The sequence below is a fragment of the Hydra viridissima genome, unplaced genomic scaffold (assembly GCF_058129835.1).
Source record: "Hydra viridissima isolate aposymbiotic clone 2 unplaced genomic scaffold, HvirCarnegie_v1 scaffold_5, whole genome shotgun sequence".
Taxonomy (NCBI): Eukaryota; Metazoa; Cnidaria; class Hydrozoa; order Anthoathecata; family Hydridae; genus Hydra; species Hydra viridissima.
In genome coordinates this window covers 3,636,532-3,663,910 of record NW_028324304.1, presented here as the reverse complement: position 1 = coordinate 3,663,910, position 27,379 = coordinate 3,636,532, and the positions used below count along the sequence as shown (strand labels likewise).

Sequence of the window (27,379 nt, the reverse complement as noted above, 5' to 3'; positions counted from 1 at the left end):
TTTTTTTTTCAGCGAACAAGCAACAGTGCAAAGGGTAATACACATCAAGCCATGCCTCAGATACCTGAAAAACACAGAATTGATCCTCTCCTATAGTGGAAAATCAACAAGGCACAGCTATTTTTAGTTGCAGTTATTGCTAGGTAGTGGCTCTGTGTTCCAACAGCATCAAGCAACAGTTAGAGGTTGTTCTCCAAAGTAGTAACATCTTTCCAAAAGGAAGAACTTTATCCTACAACATCCAAAAAATTGACCTAAATAAATGTCAGCTATGAGCTGATGGATAAAAAAAATGAACAGAACCCAGCTAAGGGATAATGAAGGCTTAGATGCAGAATTTCTCAAAACTGCTTTTAGTTTATGTAATCATTTTCTAATCAATAAATATTGTGTGATAAAAATTAAATTGGTTCAGCGATAAAAGTTTTTTATCTCAAAATTTAGTGATGTATTTTAACAAAAGAAACTTTTATCCAGAAAATATCAAAATGAAAATGAAAAGGTTGTGCAAATTCTATTAATTCAAAGGTTGTATTTTAAATGAGTTATTCGGAGGAGATAACTTTACAAACAAACAAAAACAAAAAAAAAAAAAAGAAGCGATTTCAATGATTTTCAAAAATAATTTTTTCAGAGCTTCATTATTTTTCTCTCGAAGGCAACCGTTTTTTCTTGGAAAGTTCAAGATATTTTTGAAAAATTCGGGACTAAATTTTTTCTCGAATCGGAATTTCTCGAAATTCGGAATCAAAGTTTTATTCCGTGTCGTATCGTACAAGTTTTTTCCGGGCTTTAGTTAATATATTTGTTCTTGTTATCAAAAAAAGTTGTAACTCAGGCTGATGGTAAAAGTTTAGTCGATAAAAACAAGCAAACAACTTGACGATCGTTTTTAAAATAAAAGTTTTGTTATCGTCAACCTTGGCAACACCCTCCCTATTTTAACTTGTGTTAATTTTTTTTTTTACTTTTTAAATCCTCTAACTTGGCTGCTAAATCTTCATCTTTAAGAAATATTCTCTTTTCTTGTTTGAAACCGTAAAAAATTATTTTGATACTGAAATAAGGATAATTTGAGCAATATTTTACTTTAATTACATCACAGATGTAAAATATTTTGACCCATTTTTTATTTTTTTCTTACTAATGCATCAACTTTTGCATAACCAAAAAGAGTCTGGGATTGAGTCAGAAGTTGGTTTTTAAACCATGACTTTTCAGTGAACAGGTAGTTGAAACTGCAAACCAGGACTTTCATCAACACTGGTCTAACTTAAAAGAAAACAAAACCCTAACAGAATATAAAAGTGGGTTGTTGAGCTGCATTGCGCACTTGAATAGTAAGCACCTTTAAACTTCCTCGAATAAAATTTATCCGAATATATAGAGTATCACCTCATAGGTGGCGCTCTCGGGTCACCTAGCCTATTGCTATGGCTATTCATGATAACAGTGCAAAAAAAGACCCGAACCGACAAAAGTACCGGCTACTTGTTCTAAGAGCAATAATATTTCCCGCCAAATATCTTCCTAATAAATATAAGAAATCCATCAATTTCCAAATGAAGTGCTCTTAAATTTTATGTAATGTCAATTATTCAGAGTAAAGTTCTTCTTACTTTCAAATTAAATGGTTTATCTTTAAGAAGGTAATTACTGTTATGTATTTAGACATACATTCTATTTAGACATACATTCATATATACACATACATACAAGCGCTCATAAAGATGAGGGTGCCTCTTTTTTTTAATTTTCTATTAAAAATTGATTGATTTTGATTTTTTTGGTGGTATGTCAAAGCTTTTAAAAGTATTTAACAAATAATGCACAAATCATAGTGACCATTTAATTTTTATAGTTTTTTGTTTTGTTTTGTTTTTTTATGCATTAAAAAAATTTCGCACCTTTTTTTATTTGAATTAAACCATTAATTAAACTATAATTTTCAAAGTGTTGGAATTATGATAAATTGAGATATGATGAACAAATCCAAATAAGGTTTAAGATAGTGATTTAAGCTTTAAAGTCTAACTGTGATATAAGATCAAAAAAAGTACTTTAAATATTTTTTTGATTAGTTATAAACACAAATATTTTAACTACATTTAAAATAAAATTCCCTAAAATTTTTAATCTTAGTGTAATTAAAACAGGGTGCTTTTCTTTTTTACTGCTCTCTTGGATAGATTGAGCCAATCTCTGATTTGGCCCTTCAGAAAGTTTAACTCCTCATTCAGCTACATCATTTGTGACTTACAGGTTTTAATAAATTTTTTTGATTATTACAACTTCATATGCTATAACAGCCTGTTGACTATGGGGAAAACAGGGTCACTGGTTAAAAGAGATATTGCAGCAGCTTTTTATTTTAAAAGTGAGGTTGCTTTCTTATTTTTATCAAAGTTCATCATGTATGTTAACTATTACTTAAAACTGACCCTTTATTTTGATGCTTTAATTTCCTTGTATTTTGATTACCAGTGAAAGTATTATTGTATTTAGTCATCTAAACATTGGGCTAATATTTCTTAGAATGAATTCTGAAAGTTTGTTTTAATTGGATCTAATGGAATTACTTATGTTCAACAATTTGTCAGTCAATAATTTGAAGTATCAACATCCAATTGTTAAAATGGTTTAGAAAGCATGATGGTTAGGGGCTGCTTCCATAGTGACATGATTGATGCCATTCTCTATATCAATGCTTTTCTTGATGAAGTTATGTACAAGGAAAGAATTGGCAGTTATTGCTTAAGCATGTCAATCATAAAATTTAGTCTAGGTTGATTTATCAGCCAAATAAAGACTTTAAATAAACTGCAAATAATCAAAGATTATTACAAATGTAAGGTCATTTAGGCTGAAAGCTTAAAAGAAGAAAACTGTCAAATAAAAACCTTTTTTTTTGAATAATATAAGAAAAATCTATGCCAAGATGTTGTCAGGCTGTTCTCAATGCAAAAGACTAGTCATTTAAATATTTTTATTCATTATTTGATGAGTAAAAAGTTTCTCTTTGCAAATAAAATGCTTTGAAACTTTTTTAAAGCAATTTCAATTAAATAATTTTTAAAAAATTGTATATACCAAAATATAAATAATGAAAGGAATCAAGGTCAACAAGTAGTACTAACAACTAACAAAAAAAATTTATGAAAATTTAAATATCCTTTTATTTTTTTTTTTTTTAACTTAAAAATTTTTCATATTTTTTGTTTTATTTTTATAAGTGATGCTTCGAAGTTTCTTATTGATGTATTGGCTGATGTTGATCCAGAAGAGGTTGATCATTGGATAAAAAAAATTATTGATATTGTGCAAAAGCAGCCTTGTGAGAGTTTTCCTTTTTACTTTATAGATATCAGAATCTTTATTTTAATTTACTCATACTTTTAAAAGTTTGAGTAAATTAAAATAAAATTTGATATTAGGAACTGAAATAATGAGCAACATTCTAATTGTGTGAGTGAACCAGGATTAGTCCTACTTTTATGCATAGTTTTCGATTGTTAGATTTTCATATTGATGCTAATTTTATAGGAATTGATGTTAATTTTAAATAAATCACTACAAAGTAAGAAATTTTTTATAAAATTGCAAGGAATTTTTTTAATATTTCAATATTTTATGATTTTATCTCAACTATGTTTTTATTTAATTATTTTGATAAAAAAGAATTTCTCAAAAGGAGCAGATTGTTCTCAACTTTGTTTTTATAAAATTTAAATCACACTTTCCACTTTTTATCCACTAAAGCTGCAAGTATTTTATATAAACTAGAGCTAGAATTAAACTAGACAAGTCTTTGGATCACACAAATGATACCAGACTTAATTTCAGTTACTATTATTGTAAGATTCATTACAGTGACACATAAGTTATATGAGTATATGACACTAAAATATATATTTTATGTTAAATACTTAAACTAGCTGTCTTTTATCTTTAGTAGAAAGTATATTCATTGATCGTAATGTGCTAGAAAATGCAGTTACAGAATGTAATCAAGGATCTGATAACACAGGGTACAGTTAGAATACTTTTACATGCAAAATTTTATTTGATTTTCAAATCTTTTTTAATATTTTTTTAAAATTGATCCCAAAGAGTAAAATAAACCAATCTCAATATATTTAGTTTAACAAAGTTTGAAGATTGCTTTTTATATTACAATTGTATCAGTTCTCAATTTATGATGTAAAGAATTTTTAATGCTGTAAGGTTTTAAAAAAAACAACCTCAATTTCCAGATATTATGATATCTCATCAAATTGATGTCAACATATGAATGTTATATTTGATTATTTTCTATTTGATTAAACTTATTTTTACAGTTTTATAACTAACTAATTATTTAATTGACATGAAGGTAGGTAAAAGTAATAGCTATAGAATCTAAAAATATGTGTTACCTACATTGGTGAATATGTCCTGAGACTAACTACTAAAAAATATTATTTTTGAATTGGTGAAAGAGAACTTTCTTCTTTGCCATTTGGGAGCATTTCTTTTTAATATTATCCTTCAGTTAGTCTTAAAATGCTGTGTAATATAAATTGTTGATGGTTTTTCCTTTTTCCAGATACCAATTAATATTATGTCCTTTGTATTCCAGAAAATAGTTTTCTCCTATGCTCTTTCAAAATATTATATGCTCTTTGTTTGGATAGCTTTAGGATGTCAGCTATCTGCTGCAGCTTCACTTATGATTATCAATCACGGTTCTTAGGTTTTTTTATGTTTTCTGCTGTAGTTACCTCATTTGGATGTTATGCATGACCAATGACAAATGTTTGTTTTCAATAGAGCAGATTCCTTATAGCCTTTTTTAAGCCTTTGCTGAGTTTGAACAATTTTTTTGACTATAAAAAGTTTTAACACCCAAAATTAGGTTTTGTTGATTGTTTGGAAAATGTCAAACATAGCATCATTAAAACTTTAATATTTCAATAACAAATAATAAAAGTGTCCTTAAACTTTGACATATCTTTCAATGTTTAGTACTCTCTAACACCTGGATTTTTGCAGTGCCATCTATGGGTTAGATACAGGACATTTTGACCAATGTTTTATTTATATCTAGGTTATTTTTGTAATAATGTTGATATGGTAATAAATAAAGAGTTATATGTGAGTTTTAAAATAAAATTAAAAATCTTTTACAATCTCAAGATTCTTTTTCAATCTTGTAATCCTTTTAACAGCTTTACTTTATGTACTATTTTTATATTTTTATTTTGTTTATATTTTTAGAGACAGGGTGTTTAACTTTATAGATGCATTCAGGTAAAGATTTATTTTATTTGGGTTTTATAGCTTAAATCAAGAGAGTTTAAAAGCTAAAGACTCTAAAATTTAACTGGGTTGCTACTATAAGCAGTCTTTGCCTAAGTATCAAATATATTACTGCCTATCATAGAAATTATATATATAACTTACTTCATTTTGTTTTGAGCTGTTTGAATTATGGTTAAAAGTAGTGGATAGTTAAATAAGTTTAACTGGTTGATAGGGAAACCCGGGGTAAGACAGGATACTGGGGCAAGACGGGATTATGAATTTGTGCTACATCAGCTGCATGTTTTGGAAAAGGCAAGGTACCAGACTGAAATTTCGATCACGTGATGTTTTGACTACAACGAGAATGAAAGTTTTAAACGGATTGAAAAAATATTAGAAAAAGTAAAATGCGATGAAACTGATAAAAATATATAAAATATAAAGAAGTAAGTTTTCTCTGAACCTGCAACTCGTTACTTTAATGCTGACTTATATGACTGAATTTGTGATAAATTAATCAAGCTTAGACGGCTTTTGTTACTGAAAACATTGGTAACTTATCATCGCACCAGTTGGGGCAAGATGGTATAGGCCTTTGGGGCAAGATGGGATACACTTATACCATCTTGCCCCATGCACTACGTATTTACATAGTTTACCACTTTCTGAAATTCACTTTCTATGCTTTTTTCTTTTGCATATGCTAAATAAATAAATATTTTCTGCCTTCTGGGCAATAGGTTATAGCAATATGCCTATACGTAGCATACTTTTATATGCCAATAGAGATTAAATTTGGCACTCATTTCAATTTTTTTCACTTTTATTAATTTAATGTAATTTAGCATCATTTTTATTCATGGGATTTCTGTGTCACTCCATTGTGCCCTAGTGATTGGGGTAAGATGGGATGGATATCCCATCTTACCCCTATACCTGGGGCAAGATGGGGTTTTCAGGACCTTTGCCATATTGAAGCTAGCCATCATGGTGGATGATCTATTACTATGTTTACTATGGAATCATACACGATATACATATGGCTTCATGATCAGTAAAATAGGGGGAAATATATAGGTGTCTTTGTTTCCCAATCTGACTGTTTTGCTTAAGTATCCTGTCTTACCCCGGGTTCCCCTATATGCAATCAAATCAAAAGTTGTTTTATTATTTTTATGAAATAAAAAAAATTTAACTTTTTCTTAGTTATCACATTAGCTAAAATTGTCTTATTAAGTTTTATTTTTTTCAAAATAAAGTTGTTATAAGGTTTTAAATCCTAATTTGGCTCCAATTCCTGGATGGAGACTAAGGCCAAATTTCCCATTACAATAGTTTCTAATTATATCAATATTTCTAATTTTTTATATAATAAATAATATAAAATGACCAACTGTTAACTTAATCATGTCAGTTTTAGTATTTACGGCAATTTTTTTAGTTTTAATTTACTGTAAGAACATTCTGTTACAGTGCAACTTTGATCCTAAACATTTCATTACAGTTGCTACTTCTTGTAATGCTGAGCTTGTTGTTTTATTATGATTTTTGTCCAGTCCCCAACTCAGTATCTGCTTCATAATGTCTGCTGTCCAAATCAAACATTAGATTTCTTCAAAATATTTTAAAATTAATGGCTCAGTAAAAGTTTCAAATTTTAAAGTTGTTAGCAAATATTTACCAACTAGTTGTGCCTATGGTAAGTCATATGATTGGAACACAATATTTAGCTACATTTTTTTTTTTTTTTTTTTTTAATTTTATATGAAATCTTGTTTTTTTTCTGTTTAAGCATACCTCATTTCACCTACAATAATGAAAGAAAGAAATTTATCTTGTAGGTAGCCCAATTTTTTTGTTTATTGTTAAAATCTTTATATATCTAAATTTACACAAGATGAAGATGATTTTAATGATGTAAAAGTTGACAATTTCTATTAAGATATACAATCATGTGATTGTCTTCCTAAAAGTTTCTTGTGCAATTTGCTGTTGACTCTACATTCATTCCTATAACAAGATTTGATTTAAGGCTGAATGAATGTGGCAAATAATATCCTTTCAGGATTAAAACCAGAGTCTTCACTATACCTTAAAATCCTTAAGGTATCATTGACTTTTGTAGTAAACAAAAGACTAGTTAATTTGTGACTTTTTTCATACAATTAAATTTTCTTGACGCTTTGAGTTATCATAAATGTTCTGTTTTTACTTTCCAATTGTTTAAACTCTATTTTCTCTTTGCTCTTCTTGAACCTTTCTATAAGAAAAAATCTTTCAACAGTATCCTAACTATGACATAAATAAGTCTTGCATACAATCTATTAATTTTGGATCAAAAAATCATTTTGAGTTAATTCTGAATCATTCTGAATTCTCAACTTTTCATCTGAATCATTCTGAATTCTCAATCATTCTGAATTCTCAACTTGATTATAGAGAAACTTTAGGTAGTAAAATAACTTGCCTAAAAATCTGATCTTTTTAACAAGACCAGTTTTTTTTAACTAAAACTTTAATTTTTTTTACTTTAAACTGAGGAATACTCTAACATTAATTTCTGATTCTTGTAGAATTAAAATTAATTAGTTAATTTGAAGCTTACATTAGTGTTATATTTAGATTAAGGATGCTGTAAAAGCTCCATATTTAGATATAGCCATTAACTAGGTCTGATTCATTGTACAAAGAGGAAGATCTGTTGAATTGATGTATCTAAATACAGAGTTTTTATTGCAAAAGGAGGATGTTTTCCAATCTGAAAGTATTTTTCCTGTTCATCTTTTTACAATCAAGCTGGATCAGCAAAGAGCTTAAGGCTCTGTCTCTTTCCCATCAAACTCATCAAAATCATTGTGACAAAAGTTCTAGGGTTATGCCAGGAAGTTCTTGTTTATGTATGTTTAGAACTACCTATCATTTTGATGAAACAAATTTGTTTAGAGGTAAATGTCACTATTGACAAAAATGGTCAGTTTTAAATTGAACAGTGTTTGCCATATTTGGTTTAAATTCTTCTCCCATGAAAACTTAAAAAAAAGATTAAATATAATAAATATTAATAAAGATAAATAAGTTTTATGGTTATTTATTTGAACAATACGTTGAACTAATATGTAATTTTTTACTGAAGTAAAGAAAAATCAATTAGAAACTGTCAAACTCAAATACTTTTTTCAGGCCTTAATGAGCTTTTGCATTGAGATACTGTTATAGAAGTGGAATTTCTATCTGATTTTAAAAGCTGATTTCCGTTCATGTGTTTAACATGTGTTCTCTTTAGAGATTCAAATAGAAAGCCAAGTCTTTATGGGAATCCTGATGACAAAGCTGATATGTTTGTTGAAAGGTACACACTGTTACATCAGGTAAACAAGTGAAGTTCTTAGTTATTGAAAAAACTGCTCTGATTTGATTATTCTTTAAAGGTGTATATTTGGGTTCTCAATTTAAAATGCCCAGTGGGATACTAACAATTTTAATTATTACCTCTAAACCAGCGTACAATGCATCATGAGTTGTTTACTCCATCAGCATTGGCTGCTTCTTCAAATGTAAATAATGCCAAGTTTACTGTAAGTTTGCTTGTTTTTTAAATTGCATCTTATTTATGAATATATATATATTTTTGTTGTTTTTTTATTTGTAAAACTAAATACTGTTTAAAAACATCTTTTATGTGTTTTACATTTTTTTTTTAACATGTTCATCTCTAAAATTTACCCAAATTTTATAAACTAAGTTTAGTTTTGAAGATTTTTTTTTTCTTGTAAGAGAAGTTTTAAAATGAAGTTCATCTTATATAACAATTTTTTGTGTCTGATTAGGAAAATGCATTTCTTTACTGTGCTGTAATTTAAAGTTTATTTGTTGTACACCAACTTCCCTGTGACCTGGGTAATTTTTACATTTTGAATTGGGAAAGTTTAAAGAACTTAAAAAATTTTTAACACATTTATTGTAGATCCTTTTGTATCAGTAGAAAAATCATTAAAAAGGTTAGCTTCTAAATTCATTTTATCATCAGAATCTATGTGAATTGCTAATTTCTAGACCTGTTATAGTTAACTTATTGGTACTCATTAAACTTAATTTTCAGGAATTCTTAACCAGAACACCAAATTTTTATAGAAAAGTTAACTAAGTTTTTTAAGATGCCTGAAATTTGAATCAAGTAGAAGACAGGTAGAATATTGACCAAAATTTTACTTTTTAAATTTTACAAGTTTTCTTTGAAAAATTTGGACCTGGCTCCTACACCTTCTGCAAGATCAACTTTAGTAAGATCCTGTAAAGTGTTTTTATATTTTGAACCCAGTTCCTACACCTTCAGCAAGATCAACTTTAGTAAGTGCCTGTAAAGTGTTTGTATATTTTAATGTGTACTATAAAGAATATTGAATATATCTCATAATTTTTTTTCTTTCTTCGCTAAAAAAATACATTTGATAAATAATTCATAGTTTACTTGAAATGTAGTGGGTGATGGACATAAACAAGCTTCAAGTTTGAAATCAGCACAGTTGCAATAAACAGATAACCGCTTTTGTGAATTTTGTGATAATGTTATTTACATACTGCACTAATTCAAATCTCAATCTAAGCAAAACTCACGTTCAAAAGCTCAAATCATTAGACAGCTGAGTGTTTCAAATCATAAAGTAATGCAATTTAATTTTATAAAATATCAGACCTAAGTCAATATTTAAAATGATGAAAAAAGAGAGAACCATTTTTCTGGTGTTAATTATACTAAGACTGCAGGAAAAAATAAATGTCAATATTAAATTAACAAAAGTTAGACTTAAATATTCCCAAAATAGTTTTTGCTTCTTTAGAGGAAAAGTTTTTAATGAGTTCCCATCAAATTTAAAGAAAGTATTTGACAGGAAAGAATTTAAAAAGTGGATTTATTTTCTTTACTCTTAGTTTTTAACTTATTTTATTATCTTAAATATTTTGTTTTATTCTATTTTTAGTATTTTAATATATTTTGAATTGGCTAGATTTTTATCCTTTTCTTTAGTATCTTATCTAAACATAAATTTTTAGCCAATTATTTTTATCTTAACCTTTAAATTCTTATTAATTTTATTGTTGTATTTTAACAGAATATTTATGGAAAACGGTTATTTCTACTGATAAACTTATCTTGCATAAATATTCATGAATAATAGTAATAATAATAACAATAATAATATGATTGATGATCATGATCATGATGATGTAGTTATTATATTGTGTTACTTAAAATTGTGAAAGTTAAAAAAATTGTAGATAACTAATGGAAAAAGTTTAGGAATAGCTATGGGTGACCAAGAAAAATCATAGCCTCTTTATGTGGTATGTGGCGATGGTGACTGTGGATCAGCTCTAGGGTTTTCATTCCATGGCTTTTGAAGAGAATGATGACTACGCTTCTAGTCATTCCTCCTAAAGTCTTGGAATGGATAAATTTTTGACAATAATGTCAAAATAAATTATGAACTTCTTGACAAAATAAATTATGTTGAATATAAGTGGGATTTTTGTAGCAATTTCAAAATGATTTTTTTTTTTTTTTTTTTTTTTTTTCTGTGTGTGTCAATAAAAGATAGTTCCTCAAATTGTTTAAAACTTTCTTTTTTTAGTTAAAACCAGTTGAGCATCTGCTGGGCTGTTCTGGAAGTCTAGGCGATATCATTGTTTTTGGAATGTTAACAAGGTTGAAAGAGGTTTAAGAGAATATCTAATTACTTAAATTTTGTTTTAAAAAAATCGATTCTCTGTTAATTATTTTTAAAAAAATTCAAATCTTAGTTACAAAAATATAAAGCTTTATTTTATGTTCACATTTCATTCATATCATTGTCATTGTACTGACCAAAGTAAACTAATTATTATACCAAACACATAACAAAATCATTGTTACTAAGATAATAATTGATATTTAACTAAAACGTGTAACTTTTTCAAAAAAGTAGAGTTTTTTTTTAAATTGTTAATGTCTTTGTGTTGTTTAAATTTAATTATTTAAAGAATGTTTAATTTTTATGATTAAGTTGAAACTTAACATGTTTAACTTGTGAATGCAATTATTAAGTTAACCTCTCATTTATACATTTTTTTGGTATTAAGTTGTCTTACTTTAGGATAAATATTTCTTGGAAGACCCCTCTGGTGTGGTTGAGTTAGATCTTTCAAAAACAATATCTTTTCTTACTATTTTCTTTACAATTTTTTTAAGATGTTGTGCTACAAAATGAGTTGCATGCAATCTTTGAACTTATTCATGATTCACTTTATTTGATATATTTTGTGCAACATATCTGTACAATAAAGAGATTGATGCAGTAGATTTCAATATTTTAACACCATTTTCATTTGTTTGCAATTTTTTGAAGATTATTCTACTAGATATTGAAAACATGAATTTTGGAGACACTTTTTGAGATTTGACTTTTGGAGGCACAGATCAGAAATTAGTTGTATAACTTTCCAGAATTTTTAACTTCTGAGCAGAAATTCTGACTTTTTTTTTTCAGATAAATATGTACTGAAACACTTTTTACAACTTATTTTTTCATATTTATTCAAAAAGTTTTATGGCATCTTTTTTTTTTTTTGAGCTATCCTTTGAAATGATACTTCAAAAAATTACAAAAACTGTTACATTTCTTATGAGGTATGGCTACAAACTAAAAGAAATTTTTATGAAGAATGACAAGAACCAAAAAGAAACTACAATTTAAAAAAATCAAATAAAAGTTATTAAAAGTATTAAATATCAACTTGATGTTTTATAAGTTGTTCACACTCAAACTCTAGTTAAACGTTTTTTAGTTTACCTAAATTTTAACTGTATTTGGTTTCCGATATTCATGACTGTAATGCAGAAAAGCCTTCATATTTAGCTTTAAAGTTATTAATACTTTCAAATTATTTCTTCACATTTTTTGGTGAAAATGTATTTCTTTCTCTTTCTTTTTATTTAATGCATTTACAGCAGCTGGATAATTCGTTTTTGATGGTTCACATGTGGGTTTTGGAATGGGCTTACCTCTGTACTTTTGTGCAGAAAAAATTTTTGTAGATGAGCAGTTATGTATATATGTTTGTGTCTATGGGTTTTATTGGATTGTTTGATAATCATGATACTTTACATTAAGTCTTTGTTTTACGTAAATATTAGAAAAAAGTTTACTAATGTTACTTAACAATACAACCCTACGTTTTCCATACTGGACTTTTCACAGAAAACTGTTTTGTGCTGGCTGAAGGTATTTTGAACTTTATCTTTGTTATAAAATATTGTTTTCTTTTCATTTAATTTGATTTAAATTTTTTTCTTTTTTTTTTTTACTTTTTATTTGTTTTTGTTTAAACATTTAAAAAATGTATATATTTTTAAAAAAATTAAATATAATTTTTAGTTTACCTGTTTAATTTCTTTTTTAATAATTTAAATGAAATTTTCTTTTGTGACTTTCTAACTAGGTAGTTATGATGATCAAGTATTTCATGTTTCTGCTTTGGGTTTTCCACCTCTTGAAACAGCTGCAACAACAAGGTGATATTTTTCTGCTGTTTTTTTAATTTTGTTGTCTGATGAGAAGTGTTGCAAGAGATATCTGTACCAAGTTACTCATAACCATTTTTCTGTGATGAATTTTTGTTTGTCAGCTTCTGGTACAAATGGTGACAAGAGAAATTAAGAAATTTTTTTTTCAACAAATATTAAGTATGATAATTAAATATAAATAGTTATATTTTATTTTTTCTTCAAAGAATTTTTTTCCAAAAACTAAATTAAAATCTTTAAAAAATATCCTAATTAGTTTTCCTCTAGATTGTCAAGCCCAAAAACGCTTCAGCACCACCCAAAAAATCCTTTTTAAGCTCTAATTTTTACATATTAACATCAAAAAAATGCCTTCCTCATTGCTAACCTAATTTAGTCTATCAAATTGTTATAACTGCTTAGTTGCAAAATACTTTGCAATTTTATTTGAAGATAAAAATTTTAAACATTTTTTAAAATTTAAAGTTATTAGTTTTTTTTAACCAACGTTTTGCTAGTTCTCTTTCAACATTTTTTAGGTCTTTTTTTGGAAATATTAATTTTTTTGGAGGACCTTCAACAGTTTGTGTTGCTTCTTCAGTAAGAACCATTTTGCTATTATACTCCAAAATACTTTTAATATTGTTTAAATGTTTTTTTTTTTTTTTTGTTTGTTTGTTTTTTTAATGTAAGGAAAATATTTTGCTTATTGGATAACATAAAGAAAATCTCTAATAAAAGATAGATAATGATATAATTTAAAATTTAGAAGCCCATCTTTGTAACCATTATGATTATGCCTACCAGAGTTTGTTTTTAGGAAAAGCTAAAACAATTGGAGCAAGATGATATCAATCAAAATAACATGTTTGTTTTCATTTCAGATCTGTGGTTGGATCACCCAAAAGTAATTTTTATTTTAACATCTTTATTGTTTCACGGCAGAGGGAGAGAAGTTTTTTTACTTTTAACTATTTCTAATTAGCTGCTTCTTTCATTAGGTTTTGTCAAAGTTCAAAACACTTCTTAGTGGATATGCATCAATGCCTCCTGCTTTATTTGTCTTATGTGGGAATTTTCTCTCTCAGCCCTACGGTGCAAAGCAATTGGTGCAGCTAAAGCAAGGTTTTGATGACTTAGGTAGGTTAATGTGGCAAATATGATAAGGCATAGGTATTTTGTGGTAAGTATGATAAAGTTTAAATTATGTGATAAGTATGATTAAGTCTGAATCACACCATTGTTAACCCAAGATTATGATGATGGCTTGTTCAAATAATTGGTCAATTTCTTTAAGGCATCCTGTTGTTTAGTAGATCTCAAAGTTAAAAAAAACTTTTTTGCTTATTATTAGTACTTCTAATCTGTATTTCTAATCTAATTAGTAAATTTAAAGCTTTTGTAGGGATAGAGCTTGTTTCTTAAAGTATTAATATATATAAATAAAAGTATATGCTAATTATTGAAAGAACTATTATTTACAACCTTCTCGTATGTAGCGCAGCTGATTTCAGAATTTGATGAGCTTCTGGAAAGTAGTCGGTTTGTATTTATTCCTGGGCCACAAGATCTTGGTCCAGCAAACATTCTTCCAAGACCCCCACTTTCTAAAATAGCTTCTGAGAAAATGAGAGAAAAAGTTCCCTTTGCACATTTTGCTACAAATCCTTGTCGGTGAGTTAAATGATTTTTTTTTGTTTATTTTTTTTAGTTATTATTTTGACCTTTCTAAAATCTGTTCTGTAATTTTAGAGAGATTCTAAAGTTACAACGTTGATTTTATCAATATACCTTTTTTCAATGATGTTTAGAATTCAATATTGCACCCAAGAGATAGTAATCTATCGCGAAGATATTGTCAATAAAATGTGTCGTAACAGTCTTCATATACCAACCAACCTCCAAGATATACCTTCTCATGTAAGTTAAAAGTATTCAATTTTTTCAGGTTTTCTTAAAATTTGTCACAATGCGAATTCAAACTTTTTTCGATGCAGATAATTTAGCTATGTTGTTTTGTTAGACTTTTCGACGTTAAGTATGTTTCATGAATGAGCGACCCTAAGATTCGTATTTTGAGAGCTGAAAGTTCGTTTAAAAGTTTGTTTCAGATAAGGTTTATTTACTTTATCAAGTAGTTTGAAGAATTAATCGTTCATTTATTTAGTTCGCAAAAACATTGTTATCCCAATCTCACTTGTGTCCATTACCTTTGCATATACGACCGATATACTGGTGTTTCGACAATGCGCTTCGGCTGTACCCATTGCCAGATGTTGTGAGTTTTTTTTTTTTTTACTGTTCGGTCGGCATACTAAAACAAAAATCGAAAATATAACTTTGAAGGAGAAACAAGGAACTTATTAAAAGACAAGTTAATAATTGACTTCGTGTCAACGAAAATCTACGAAGCACTTGTGTGCGTAAACCTTCATATTTCGAAGGTTTACACACGATTTGCTTTAAATATACCGTTGTTGTATTGGCAAAAGATTCAATAATTTGGTTTAAGTGCTTTAGTCCGTCGAGATAAATTATAGCTGACCAACTATATTTACTTATTGAAATTCAATGATATAAATCTCTTTTTGAAAATTGACTGTAATTCATTTTTTGTAATAGGTTGTTTGCGCCGATAAATATGAAGGTTATAATGTCAATATCTCGGACACTATATTTATGAACCCGGTGAGTTATATTTTCGGAAAGTTAGCAAGTCTCTCAGATTTCGTTTTTTTTTTCAGGAGTGTTTTTACGAAATGATTTGTTTTTTTGTTTTTGTTTTTTTCAGGGCTCGTTTTCACGAAATGATTTCGTTTTTAAAGTTTATTGGCCTGCTTCAAAAGAACTGGAAGAATGGTGCATTTTTTATTTCGTGCCTAACTTTTTTAGTTATTAATTTTTTTTATTGCCTTATTATACATGATTTCGGATAATTTTGTTTTTCGGTTTAGCAAAATTACTTCATGACACGTCCATTCTATCAGTCTTGGGTTCGGGTATCACTAGACACTCGGTATCGAATTTTCCAAAGTGATCCGATTGGTCCGTCATTATTACAAGAATATATTCTAGTTCGAAGACATCAAGTGATATTGGTTAGCCAATGTTATCAGTTTCAAAAAATTTCAAATAAGAAATCGAATGAATCCTGTAAACAATCTGCATTTGTTAGCTTGAATCCACGTGTTCGTTATCAAAATATTAACAAACTATTTTTCCTTAGATATTGTTTAGTTTCTGAAAAGAAACTCTGAGTTTTCTAAAAACCAATTTACACACTTTCGACAAGTTTTCTTCATCTCGCATAAGTACTTCATTTTGTAGGTGTTTTTTTTTCTAGCATTTTTGATCGCAAAAAGTTATTTATTGCTAGCAAGATGAAGTCTTTCATATATTTTAATAGAATTCTTATTTTAAGATTTAATGGCAATCATTAAGTTTTTTTAAATTCCGTAAAGCGTAATCGACATACTAAAGCAAAATTAGAAAGCTTGCTCAATACACCCTACTCTAGCTATATTATTCACGATATTACGTAACTATTTAAAACTATTGCGTATCTATCACAATTATGTAGCTATTTATAAATAAGAACTGTTATTTTTTAAGCTATTAAGTTGCTGTTAATTATACTTTGGAGGGAGATATACCCCAATGCCTGATTACTCCTTTGAAATAATTTAGTCTACACAAATTTCTTCATGATTTTATTGAAACAAGACCCATCTATTGTTGATTCAAAGTCAATGGTTCTCTTTTTTCTTCTTTTCTCACTGAGACCATATTCTATTGAAAGCAATGTCAATCTAGATAGCCTTTCGTTTGTCATTTTGATTTGCAAATAACTTTTAATAAATTTCAACCAACGAAAGCTTAACTGATTGTGCTGCAAGCCAGGTTGTTTCAGATTCAATAGTCTGGATCTTCTGACCATGATAATGATATCGACATCTGATATGTGTTAATCGTTATACGTTGGCTTTTTTTCGGTACGAGCCTCAACTGATTTAGTTACAGTGTGTAGTTACATAACTCTAGATACCTTATAATTACTTCGTCAAACTTGAAATTGGCTTCATTTAAAAATATGTAGATGCTCTACTTAATTTGTCGACTGTTAACCGTTTATCAGCTTTACCAGATTACTTACCCTCGGTTTTTATCTAGATTTGAACTCGGTATGATCTTACATATAAAGATGAAATTATGTGTGCATGTGCGCTGTACAAATCCACAGTTTTTATCCGATCCTCACCAAATTATGCACACAGATCAAATTTCTCCCAGGGAAGCTATTAGGCCAGGTCTGGGCCACCCTGGACTCCATGTTCAAGGTGCTAATTGTTGGAACCAAGTTCCTGCCTCCTCCGACCCTTCTTGACTCCGGCGAGGAGATGATTACGGAGCTTTTAATTTTTGTAAATTTCACCATTGAAAACTAAAATATTGTAAATATGTTAGCGGTTTTTTAGGAATATACGGTAGAAAAAAGTATACGATATAAATGAACAAGAAAATTAGTAAAGCAGGTTTGGAAAGATTATTTTGGTTTATCGATGTGTTTGTTGCAAAAAAGCTAGATTACAACAGTGTGGTTAGTTCCCAAAAATATGACCACTTAGCTACAAATGCATTTTTGAATAATATAGTAAAGTCTTATATCTAATAGCTGGGAAACCCCGGCGCATTGTATCGGGAATTCCAGCTAGTATTTTATTAGGCCAAGACAGTAGACAAGAGATGATGAACCTTAGCATATGCGCTTATGTAAGCTACGGCACTGAATACTAATAACTGAAAGTGAGAAATTACCTAAATCCATCAAGAACAAGCCGAATTATAACTCACACTTTTAAGTAAACAAATTGAAACTAGATTTGTAAGTGTTAAAAACCTTAAAAGCCAAACCTCGAACTAGATACTTTCAAACTTCTGTCCTTTCCCGTATTAATTTAAATAAATTTTGTGCAACGGAGTATTGGATGATACTGCACTTGTTTAGCACCACCAAGCGTTGAATATAATCTAGTTGAAAAATACGAGCAAAAAGTGTTAGCCTGGATTTTCTTTTCAGCTAGAGGTATTTCTAAACCCTTTTTTCTACCTTGTAAGCAATCAATTAAGCAGGAATTATGCCTGAGCAAATGCATCATAAAAATTTTTTTTTTTTCATCAAGAAAACCATCTTGATGATAATTAAACATTCTGGCCAGACCTAACAATATTTACATTACCCAAAATTTGTAGTAGAGTATTTCAGGCAAGATAACATTAATTCTGTTGAAAAGGAAGACAACTCTCCCAACTTACCTGAGTGCAGGCCTATTGATGACTTCTGCTTTGAATAGAAAGGAGAAGTATACAACAACATTTTGCAAGCAGAAACTATTTATCAAATTTGCAATAGAATAAAGTATCATTTGATTAAGATCAACTCTACTGCCATACAACGTCTAATTGGATGGGTAAAAGGTCGAGTAGATAAAATTTACAGAAATGGAATTATAGAAGACAAATGAATAAGCATTTTTAAAGCTTGAAAAATTCTCTACCTAATACTTTTTTAATTTGAAAAAAATCTTTTAAAATGAAGGAGTTATGTTTTTTTACAACATTTTTTTTTAGCATCATCCGTTACAATACATATTGTTATGTAATAAAAAATCATTGTACATATTGTTATTTAATAACAATATTTACAGTATTTATATAACATACTTTTTATAGCTTTTTAGGACGTCATTTTAAAAAACTCCAAGTTAAAATCTTGTTCAACCATGAACAAAATTCCCTGTTTATTGCATGTCTTATGAAGAATTACGTCATAAAACCTCCTGCAATATCCTTGTTTACTGCAAGGATATTATGGGGGTCTTATGAAATAAGCGCTCAATATTACGTTGCTGATAACATTCTCTCGTATTGAAGCCAATCTTTTCTTGGTATGAAAAAGTGAAAGGGTTATCATTTTCGACGGCTCCAGAATCAGAAAACATGACAACATTTTTTTGAATTACATGAATTACAATAGAACCCCATTTTTTCAATAGCCATTTCGATAAGTTTCTAGATAATTTGTCATGTGACGTGTAACTTGGGTAATGTGATGATAATTTGATCACGTGACTGACATAGAGAACAGTTTCATTAGAGCTTTAAGATGATGAATAAAATATAAAATTAGAAATATCTGGTTGAAATAATGAAATCTCACGCTGTTAAAAAGTAATCCGTGTTTTTTTAATAAACTTGTAAATAGTCTTCATATAGATGACGTGATCTCTTATTTTATTGCAGTAGATCAATCTATAAACTTTTATGAATGGTGTAAAACAATATTAAAGGAAGGTGGATTTCACCTTCGAAAATTCGAATCAAATTTCAAGGAGTTAGTAGGTATTTTTCAAGACAATGAGACATTCATTTTCTACTTAAATGGCTACTCTGTTGTTTAACTTTTGAGCTGTTTAACTGTTGCTTTTAATCTTTTAATAAACCTCAATGTCAGAGCTGTAACTCGTAACAAATAATTATAGTTATTAAACTTTAAGATGTCTATGATAAATTCATCTATATTGTAAACAGTATTGTAAACAAGACAAAATGACTCTTCTTCCTTTTCGAAATGATTGAGAAAATCTTCATAAACATAAATCCATTTAATTTCTAAGTTATTGAGAAAGTCCTTTGAAACATGAAGTCTGTTTTTTTAAATCCGTAAAAAAACAACCAATTGAAATACTGTCTGCTGGGTTTCTATTTGATTCAACATACTTCCATGATGTTATAGCATAAAGAATTCGAATTTTATTTAGCCTGTTTTGAACAAAAACTTCATATTTCTTTGTTGTGTTATTGATCTAGTAAAGACATATCGTGGAATCTGTCCAACAAGTAACTTTATCTGCATTAAAAACAGATTTAAGCTCACTTTATGTCTCATTTAATAATTTGGCGACTAATATGCTAGATCTGAGTTCAAGTATTGGGTGAGGCGAGGTATTGTTGTCTTACTTACTGAGGCAACCTTTTGAATTCTTCAATTTTATTGAGTAAAGAATTAGATTATGCAAACATTTTATGATAAAACACATCAAGCGTGATGTATTGACAAAACCTTCTTTTATACAACTACGAAAAGGCTTAAGACTTAAAAAGAAATAGATAATATTGTTCGTTGCCGAGGAAGAATGGAAAATGCTCCATTACCATATAATGTTAAATTTCCAATATTTTGACCATGCAAAAGTTATTTTTCTAAGCTTGTTATTCAATTAAAGTCATATTCCTATGAAACATAATGGTGTCTAAGAAACTCTTAATGAACTTAGAAATAGTTTAACTTATTTTATCAACAAAACTATCCTTTCGTCCAGTACCAGGTTTTCATTTGATTGATGAAGTTTCTTTAGAACATCACCACCTCTAATTGCTGCGGATTTTCAAGGTATTGGTGCAAATTTTTTTTTCTCAAAATTTCTTCTTTTGCTGACATTTTTTCACTAAATGTGCATGCTTTGGCCGTTATTTCAATATTAAAAAGTAGTTAAACAGTTAATTTTTTCATATTTATTTTTGCTATCAAGAGTGGCCGGATTTTTTCTGGACAATGCTTCATTACAAAACGTAATGGAGCTGTATGCTGATGATAACCTACCTGTTATTTTTGTTACTTAGGTTTTAATATACGACAACGACCGAAAGTAAACTGCGACATCTGTAAATTCTTGGTTTGAGGAAAATAAAATTAATATTTTGACCACTCTAAAGTCCCAATCTGAATCCAATCGAGGACTTACAGAACGATATTTGGTTGCTTTACGAGGTAAATAAACCTCTAATTTTAATGAGTTTTGGCAGGAAATTCAAAAAGTCTGGAATGCCACTACTGTTGAGCGATGTCAAAGGCTTTTTAACAGTATATCGTAAAGATGTGCTGCAGTTATAAAAATATTAGCTATTAAAAAAGTATTAATATTAGTTTTAATGTTTTAATGCAAACATTTTTTTGTTGTTTGAAAATAGCACATGATTTATAGCTAATAAATGGAAATTAATTAACATTGCTTTTTACTTACTTCCTTAATTAAGAAAGAAATTATATTAATTTTATTGAAGAAAATGTTAAGTGTAATATATCTGTGATCACCACTGAATATCATTCGATCATTAGATCATTCGATCGAAGAAAAGTTCAAGACACTCGAAACGCCAGGTGAATATGCACATTAACAGTTGCATGAAAAAAATATCGGTCACCATTTTTATTGTTTTCACAAAAACAACCAGAAATTCAATTGTAACTTCACTGATAAATGGTAATATTTCAATTAGTAAGACACGCGACGATTCTGTAACTATTTTATTACTTTTACAAACAAGTCGAGACCTATGACAAACGCGAAGACAAACCTGAGGTCAAAATAAAAAACATTAATGAACTTGAAAATGAAATTCATTGTTGATGCCATGACAGCATTTGATTTAAAAAAACACCCACAGGCATATATAGAAAGATTGTTTGAGAAAATATAGCAGAGCTTTTTCCAGAGAGCTTTGGGAGAATTTTTTGCGAGAATTTTTTATGGGAAAATATTATGAGAAAATTTCAAACAAATATTTAGAGAAGATTTTAAGGAGAAAATTAAAAAGAGAATTTTTTGAGGAAATTTTTAAAAGGAGATTTTTGAATAAAAAGAGAAAGGAGAAGATTTCAAAATGAGAAAAGTTGTTATTATAAAATCTTATTATAAATACATTTTATAAAATGTAGATTTAATAGAGATAATTTTCATAGAGAAAATGAAGATTTTGAAGTGAGAACATTTCTTATACAGAAAGAGACTGGCCACGAGTCCTAAGGTGATACGAGAAAACTTATCACCTTAGGACTCGTGGCCAGTCTCTTTTTGACTTTTAGTGACTACGTTTGCATACTGTTATCGGGATAAATATATCATTATTTGTATTTGGAAATATTATAAGAATATGTTGATGCGTAAAAGAATACATTCATGAGTTCATGAGTAACAAAAGTAAGAAAAGAAAAACCAGTGGTCAGTATTATTGTTTGTATATATAACGATTTAAGAATTGTTATTATTGCTATTACACTTCGCGTCAAATTTGAAGACCACTTCATAAAAAATTAAAAATAATATTTTTATTAATCAATTATCTAAATTCTAATTTCAAGTATATTATTCTAATGAATAATATCTTATATGAAAGTAAAAAAAGAAGAAAAAAAAAGGAAAAAAATTTACATTATGAATATTTTAAAAACAATAAAATTTTAAAACTATTTTATTTTTTAAAACATATTAGATTGAATTTTTCTCTAAATTATTTTTATGAAAATTAAACTGATTTTTTTAAATTATATTTATTTCAGATTACGTTTGATTTAAAAAATGAAAAAAGCAAAGACATCACTGATTACTGATTTGATTACTGCAAAAGACACCACTGATTACTAGACAAGACTACCGAAGTTTTTATGAATGTATCAATTAAAGATTAAAATTTCGTTGTGTCGAAGAATAAAACGAACGCAAAAATTAACGTTATCAATCAAATTATAATATTGAAATTCCAACCAGTAATTGATTCAATTAATTTGTAACTTCAATTAGTGAATGACCAAAACCGAAATTTCAGTCGAAACTCAAAGTACTAAGAATTCTGTTCGGTAAAACCGAACAGAATTTTTTGGAGTAAAACTAGGGTAATGCAGTAGTTTAATCGTTAATTAAGCGCCATTTGAAGTAACAAGTTTGTACCATGAGATACAAGGCCTCTCTTTTATTTACTTACCACTAGGGAACTGGTGATCAACGAGGAATGTAAACTTCATTAGCAAGAAATTTTTTTTTAGTTATAACTAATATTTTATTATTTCTGTAACTTTTAATAATAACAATAACTTAAATAAATTATATGCATAAAATTTGCAATTTAAAACAGTAGTTTACAAATTTATACTAAATATCACTAATTTTATTTTTACATTTTAGGTTAAAAACTGCTACCTGATTGAAGAAACTCAATAAAATGGAATAAGAATACAAATGCATGACATCATTTAATCTGTAAAGCTTTTGTCGACATGAAATTCTGTTAAAGTATTTATTCATTATTTATTTATTCATAAGTGTATCCACATAATTTTCTCCTGGAGTTAAAAAATCGTTGTTCATTGTATTACCTTTCAACTCAGTATTTAGTGTTTAGTGTATCCGTATGTTTATATTCAAACGTCTTTTTGCATAACTTCTACATCTTTAAACACTTTTTCAGCGTTGTCTAATCACTTTTTGGCATGTAAGTTCCTTGTTATTCAGTTAAATACTAGATTGCAAGGTACTTATATGCCAAGCTGTCATTATTACACCGAGATTTTTCTCTTCTAATACTTCTGTTTGCTTAAGTTCTACATTTTAAGAGTTGTTCTTTGTAAAAGCCCTTTTCAACCCAGTATTTAAAGTTTAGCGTATCCGTATGTTTCTCCCCGAAAATCTCTTTTTGCAACTTTTCTACTTTTCTGAGCACTTTTTCAGCAATATCAATTTGTTGTTTATCATGCAACCATTTTACAATCCAGTATTTGGTGAATCTCCATGTTTCTCTCCTAAGATCTCTTTTTTTAAATTGTCAGTCTTCATTGGAATTAAAATTTGAAAATTCAAACAAGTTGCTATTCGTTTACATTCAATTTTTCATTTTTCGATCATAAAATCAAATTCTTAAATTTAACCATAAGATGTTGTTAGAAATTCTTGAAAAATACAATATTTTTCATAATTACTAAAAATTTAAGATGATTCATTTTGATATCAGCTTAGCTTTTTTTACTTGATTAAATTTCTGGTGTATTATGAGATTTTTAATATCACGTTCTTTTTACTCCATTTTTTTACCATCCGACATCAGCTTTTTACTGCAGAAAAACACTTTCAGGGGACCACTTTGTATTTTGTCAATACATTTATCGTTTTAAAGATGCTTTAAATCCTTTTAATGTGCTTTCTTAAAAAGCAATAAATAAGCGATTCAGACAATTGAGAGAAAGTTCTGTTGACTAATGAGGCGTGTTTCCATTTGGAGTGACACGCTTTTGTTTGGAGTGATACGAGTTCACGAGTTCTCACTGTTGTGCTAAAAAACCACTTCATTCTCCAAGATTGTGCGTGTGGATGGGTTATTCCAGTAGAACCATCGTTCAACCATTTTTCTATTAAAATCGACACTATTGTGGTTCATACTTGAAACCCCATCAAAAATGTGCATCAAAAATATACCAGCAAGATGAAATTGCTTCAAAAAAAAAGAAATGTGAAACAATTTCTAGTGGAGACCTTCACAAATGATTGTGTTATTAGCCGCTTTTTCCGCAGTTCTGGCCACCGCGTTCACCAGATTTATCGCCTTGCGATTCCTGGTACTGAGGCAGTCTAAACAGTTGGTGCATATGCCCAGTCCATCTCTAACACTTAAAAATCTAAAAGCTCAAATATCAGACGCTACCCTTCAAATAACTACTGATAATATTTACTGCTAGCAAAGTTATATTATGCTTATTTGATTAAAAGCAGTCTTTTAAGCTTGAGTTTATTGAATCGGCGAGCGAGTGGTAAATCAGCTTTGTTTTCAAACAGAGAGCATAATCGAGAAAAAAATTACTGATAACTCTGATTTCGTGGCAATGAATCAAAATTTTATGAAAAGTTGGTGCCATAAAATATCATCGATGCCCGGCAACATAGAGCAAGGTAGATTCCCAGCAGAATGGCTTAAAATATGACGAGCCAATACCATATCCAATAGACATTACGGCAAGAAAGCTATAAAGTCTTTTTACAAGATCTAGATCAACGTTTGTTATCTCAACGTGTTACCTTAATACGATGTACCTGCTCCCATTCTTGGTTGGTAGAGCAGTTGCATTGCACTTTTACCAAAGTTGGTTTGATTGCATGGATTCTAACAACGTTTTCCCGGCATGCAAGGTGGATAGACCGTTCTTGATATAAATTTACTTCCGAACTAATAAAGAGAGCTGATTTGCTTTTGTAAGAGATGAGTACCACACATTGAACAGAATTGATTAAAGTTTTAGAAACCATGTTTTGTATTTTTCTACTTACCACTTCATTTATTAACAATATTTTGTTCTTCGTTTTTTGTTTTTTTTGTTTTTTTTGACTGTACCGTTCTCCAATGAAGTAAAACTCTGAGTAAAAGAATAACTTAAATAGAAGATAAAATGGACGCTTATTCAGCAAAAAACTACTTCATTTGACTCTTTCTGATCAGCGTTTTTCTTCTTTAACGAAATAAATTGAATTGATGAATGTATCAATAAAGGCAGCTAAGGTGGGGAGTTTTTCTAAACGTACGATTAATAATGATTTTTAACAAAATGGTGTTTACAAAAGTTAATTTGTTACTTTTTTGTTCTGGAAAAAATAAAAAAAACTTCCACTTAGCTGTTCAATTTAGAAATGCAAATGAAGACATTTTTTTTATGTAAATTCCACATAATTCCTTAAACGACAAAGTTAAGAAGTAACATACATCCTAAAAGTAGCTTGTTTAAAACTAATATTGTTTTAAACGTTTTTGACATTTTTCTTTTCGTTGGTAAAATATTAGAAAGTAGTTTTTAAGTAATAAACATTTTCTGAAACCAAGTACTGTTTCTTACTCATTAGTTTGTTAAGCAGCAAGCCACTTCGTAACCTAACCAACTAAATAAAAAAAAAAAAAAAAAAAAAAAATTCCTAGAGGCAGAGGGAGGATTGCCACAATTAATTTAAAATTTATATTGGTCACAGCGAGTAAAAATTTTCAGACATTTTTTTTTTAGTATAGATTTTTTGACCTGATTCTCCTTTTTGATTTGTTTTGGTACCAAAATAACAAGTTAAAAAAAAAAATTGCTAGGGGCAGAGGGAGGGTTACCACGCTTGGGATCCACAGTGCATAAAAAATGACATCCAAAGTTTGAGCTCCTTCTAACCGACAGAGTTTACTAAAGGTTTGAAATTGGCAAAACGTTGATGTTACTGAAAAAGACTCACGAAAGCATAAAATCGATACGCTTGAACGATTATGCTGTAAAATTAAAATGCAGCCTAACAACACCTTTTTGTGGCTCAATGGTCTAGCGGTATGATTCTCGCTTTGGGTGCGAGAGGCCCCGGGTTCGAATCCCGGTTGAGCCCAATTTTGTTGATCTTCAACAGGAACATGAGTTTATACAAGTGATCGACCAAAATCCCTTTCGGTTCCGGTAGCGGCCACAGTATTGGCCGGAACCCAATTGCCGGTTCCGGCTGCGGATATATTTAAGATTCTATTTCCGAGCGGATTTTAGATTCAAAATACTTCCGAAAATAGAAATCACATAGCTTTATTTAGCATTACAGTGTTTTTTATCCTTTTGATAAAAATAATTTTAGTAAATCTCTTTTAATTAAATGTCAAGCTTAACAACTAATGGAAATAAGATTTGGCTTTGTTTCAAAACAAATTAACTTTCTTGCTTAAATTCATTTTAAGCTAATATTCATATCTTGAATGTTCTTTATCGTTGTTATTTGAAAGATAGTATTATTGTTATGTGCATATTTTTTATGTAAATAGATATACATTAAAGATTATAATTAATTGTACAATCTATAAAGTGTTAAAATATTCGTTGTTTCTGTTGAATCAACTCTTCTTAAGTTTAACCCTACGTCTTTTAATTGCATTCACACGAGAGTTTCTCCGTGAGAAACTAATGTCCTCAGGAATTGAAGTGTTAAAATCGTTAATATTTGTCCAAAGAGTAAATCGTTAAGGATTGTCCAAAGGGAATTTTTTGTGTAGCAATCGTTATATATTTAATAAAAAAATATGCTTGTCAATTGTATCTTCGATATTTGTTATTGAATAAAACCAGCAATATTGAAAACCTGTCTGATGTTTCATCCTAATAAAATTGACTCAAAAAGAAAAAGAAGTTTAGTGCGGAATTACTTCATAATTGAAGCCAAAAATCCAAGAATGATTCAATTTTCAATTACACTATTAACCGCATACTTTTATTTTTCGGACACCTAGTTTCAAATATTTTTATTGTAAGAGTAAAAAAATTTTGAAACTAGGTTTTAGGATTAGTATTTTTTGAGTTTCTAAGTTTTTCACTCTTAATATGTACTTATAGTATTTTTTTGATCCTCTGGGTATCCACCCTCCAGAGGGTTTTCTTGATCAGAAAGGTTGGATGGAATTTTTGTTTTGGAGCAGTGAAGAGAATTGCCATTTTCTCGTTTCGTATAAACTAGTAATTAACCGGTGCTTGAATTTTGCCGGAACGAGAACAGAATCGAAAATAAATTTTTATTATTCCTGACTGGAATCGGAACTAAAAATAAATCCAAACCGGGTTGGGACAAAAATGTTTTTCCGAATTTTATGAAAGGACTCTGTTTCCTTCGTTTAAGAAAATATATCCAGTAATAGAAAACAGTCTTTTAACTTCTGTGGATGTTGGAGGTGGTGGGA

At 28.8% G+C, this 27,379-nt stretch overlaps 1 protein-coding gene and 1 non-coding gene across 6 annotated transcripts; both read left to right on the top strand.

Moving 5' to 3' along the window:
- The first annotated feature begins 1,457 nt into the window (after nucleotides 1–1,457).
- On the top strand, nucleotides 1,458–16,438 carry LOC145189368 (DNA polymerase epsilon subunit 2-like). Of its 5 annotated transcripts, none has more exons than XR_016452665.1 (20): nucleotides 1,458–1,649; nucleotides 3,234–3,334; nucleotides 3,953–4,028; nucleotides 5,257–5,289; nucleotides 7,076–7,120; nucleotides 8,567–8,651; nucleotides 8,784–8,858; nucleotides 10,914–10,997; nucleotides 11,415–11,471; nucleotides 12,489–12,542; nucleotides 12,760–12,832; nucleotides 13,363–13,423; nucleotides 13,644–13,730; nucleotides 13,825–13,963; nucleotides 14,328–14,497; nucleotides 14,635–14,743; nucleotides 14,991–15,101; nucleotides 15,446–15,511; nucleotides 15,615–15,682; nucleotides 15,778–16,046. XR_016452665.1 is itself a non-coding variant. In XM_090088056.1 (20 exons), exons 1-20 carry the CDS (start codon nucleotides 1,588–1,590, stop codon nucleotides 15,791–15,793), a joined length of 1,572 nt encoding a protein of 523 aa, XP_089944182.1. In that variant the 5' UTR covers nucleotides 1,472–1,587; the 3' UTR covers nucleotides 15,794–16,438. The 5 variants fall into 5 exon arrangements, 2 of the variants coding, with proteins under 2 accessions (XP_089944182.1, XP_089944183.1); XR_016452664.1 differs by having other exon boundaries at nucleotides 1,469–1,649; nucleotides 14,323–14,497; XR_016452663.1 differs by having other exon boundaries at nucleotides 1,470–1,649; nucleotides 12,494–12,542; nucleotides 15,778–16,202.
- A 9,542-nt stretch (nucleotides 16,439–25,980) lies between these two features.
- Nucleotides 25,981–26,052, top strand: Trnap-ugg (transfer RNA proline (anticodon UGG)). Its single transcript has one exon. It is a non-coding gene; the product is annotated as a tRNA-Pro (tRNA).
- The last annotated feature ends 1,327 nt before the right edge of the window (nucleotides 26,053–27,379 follow it).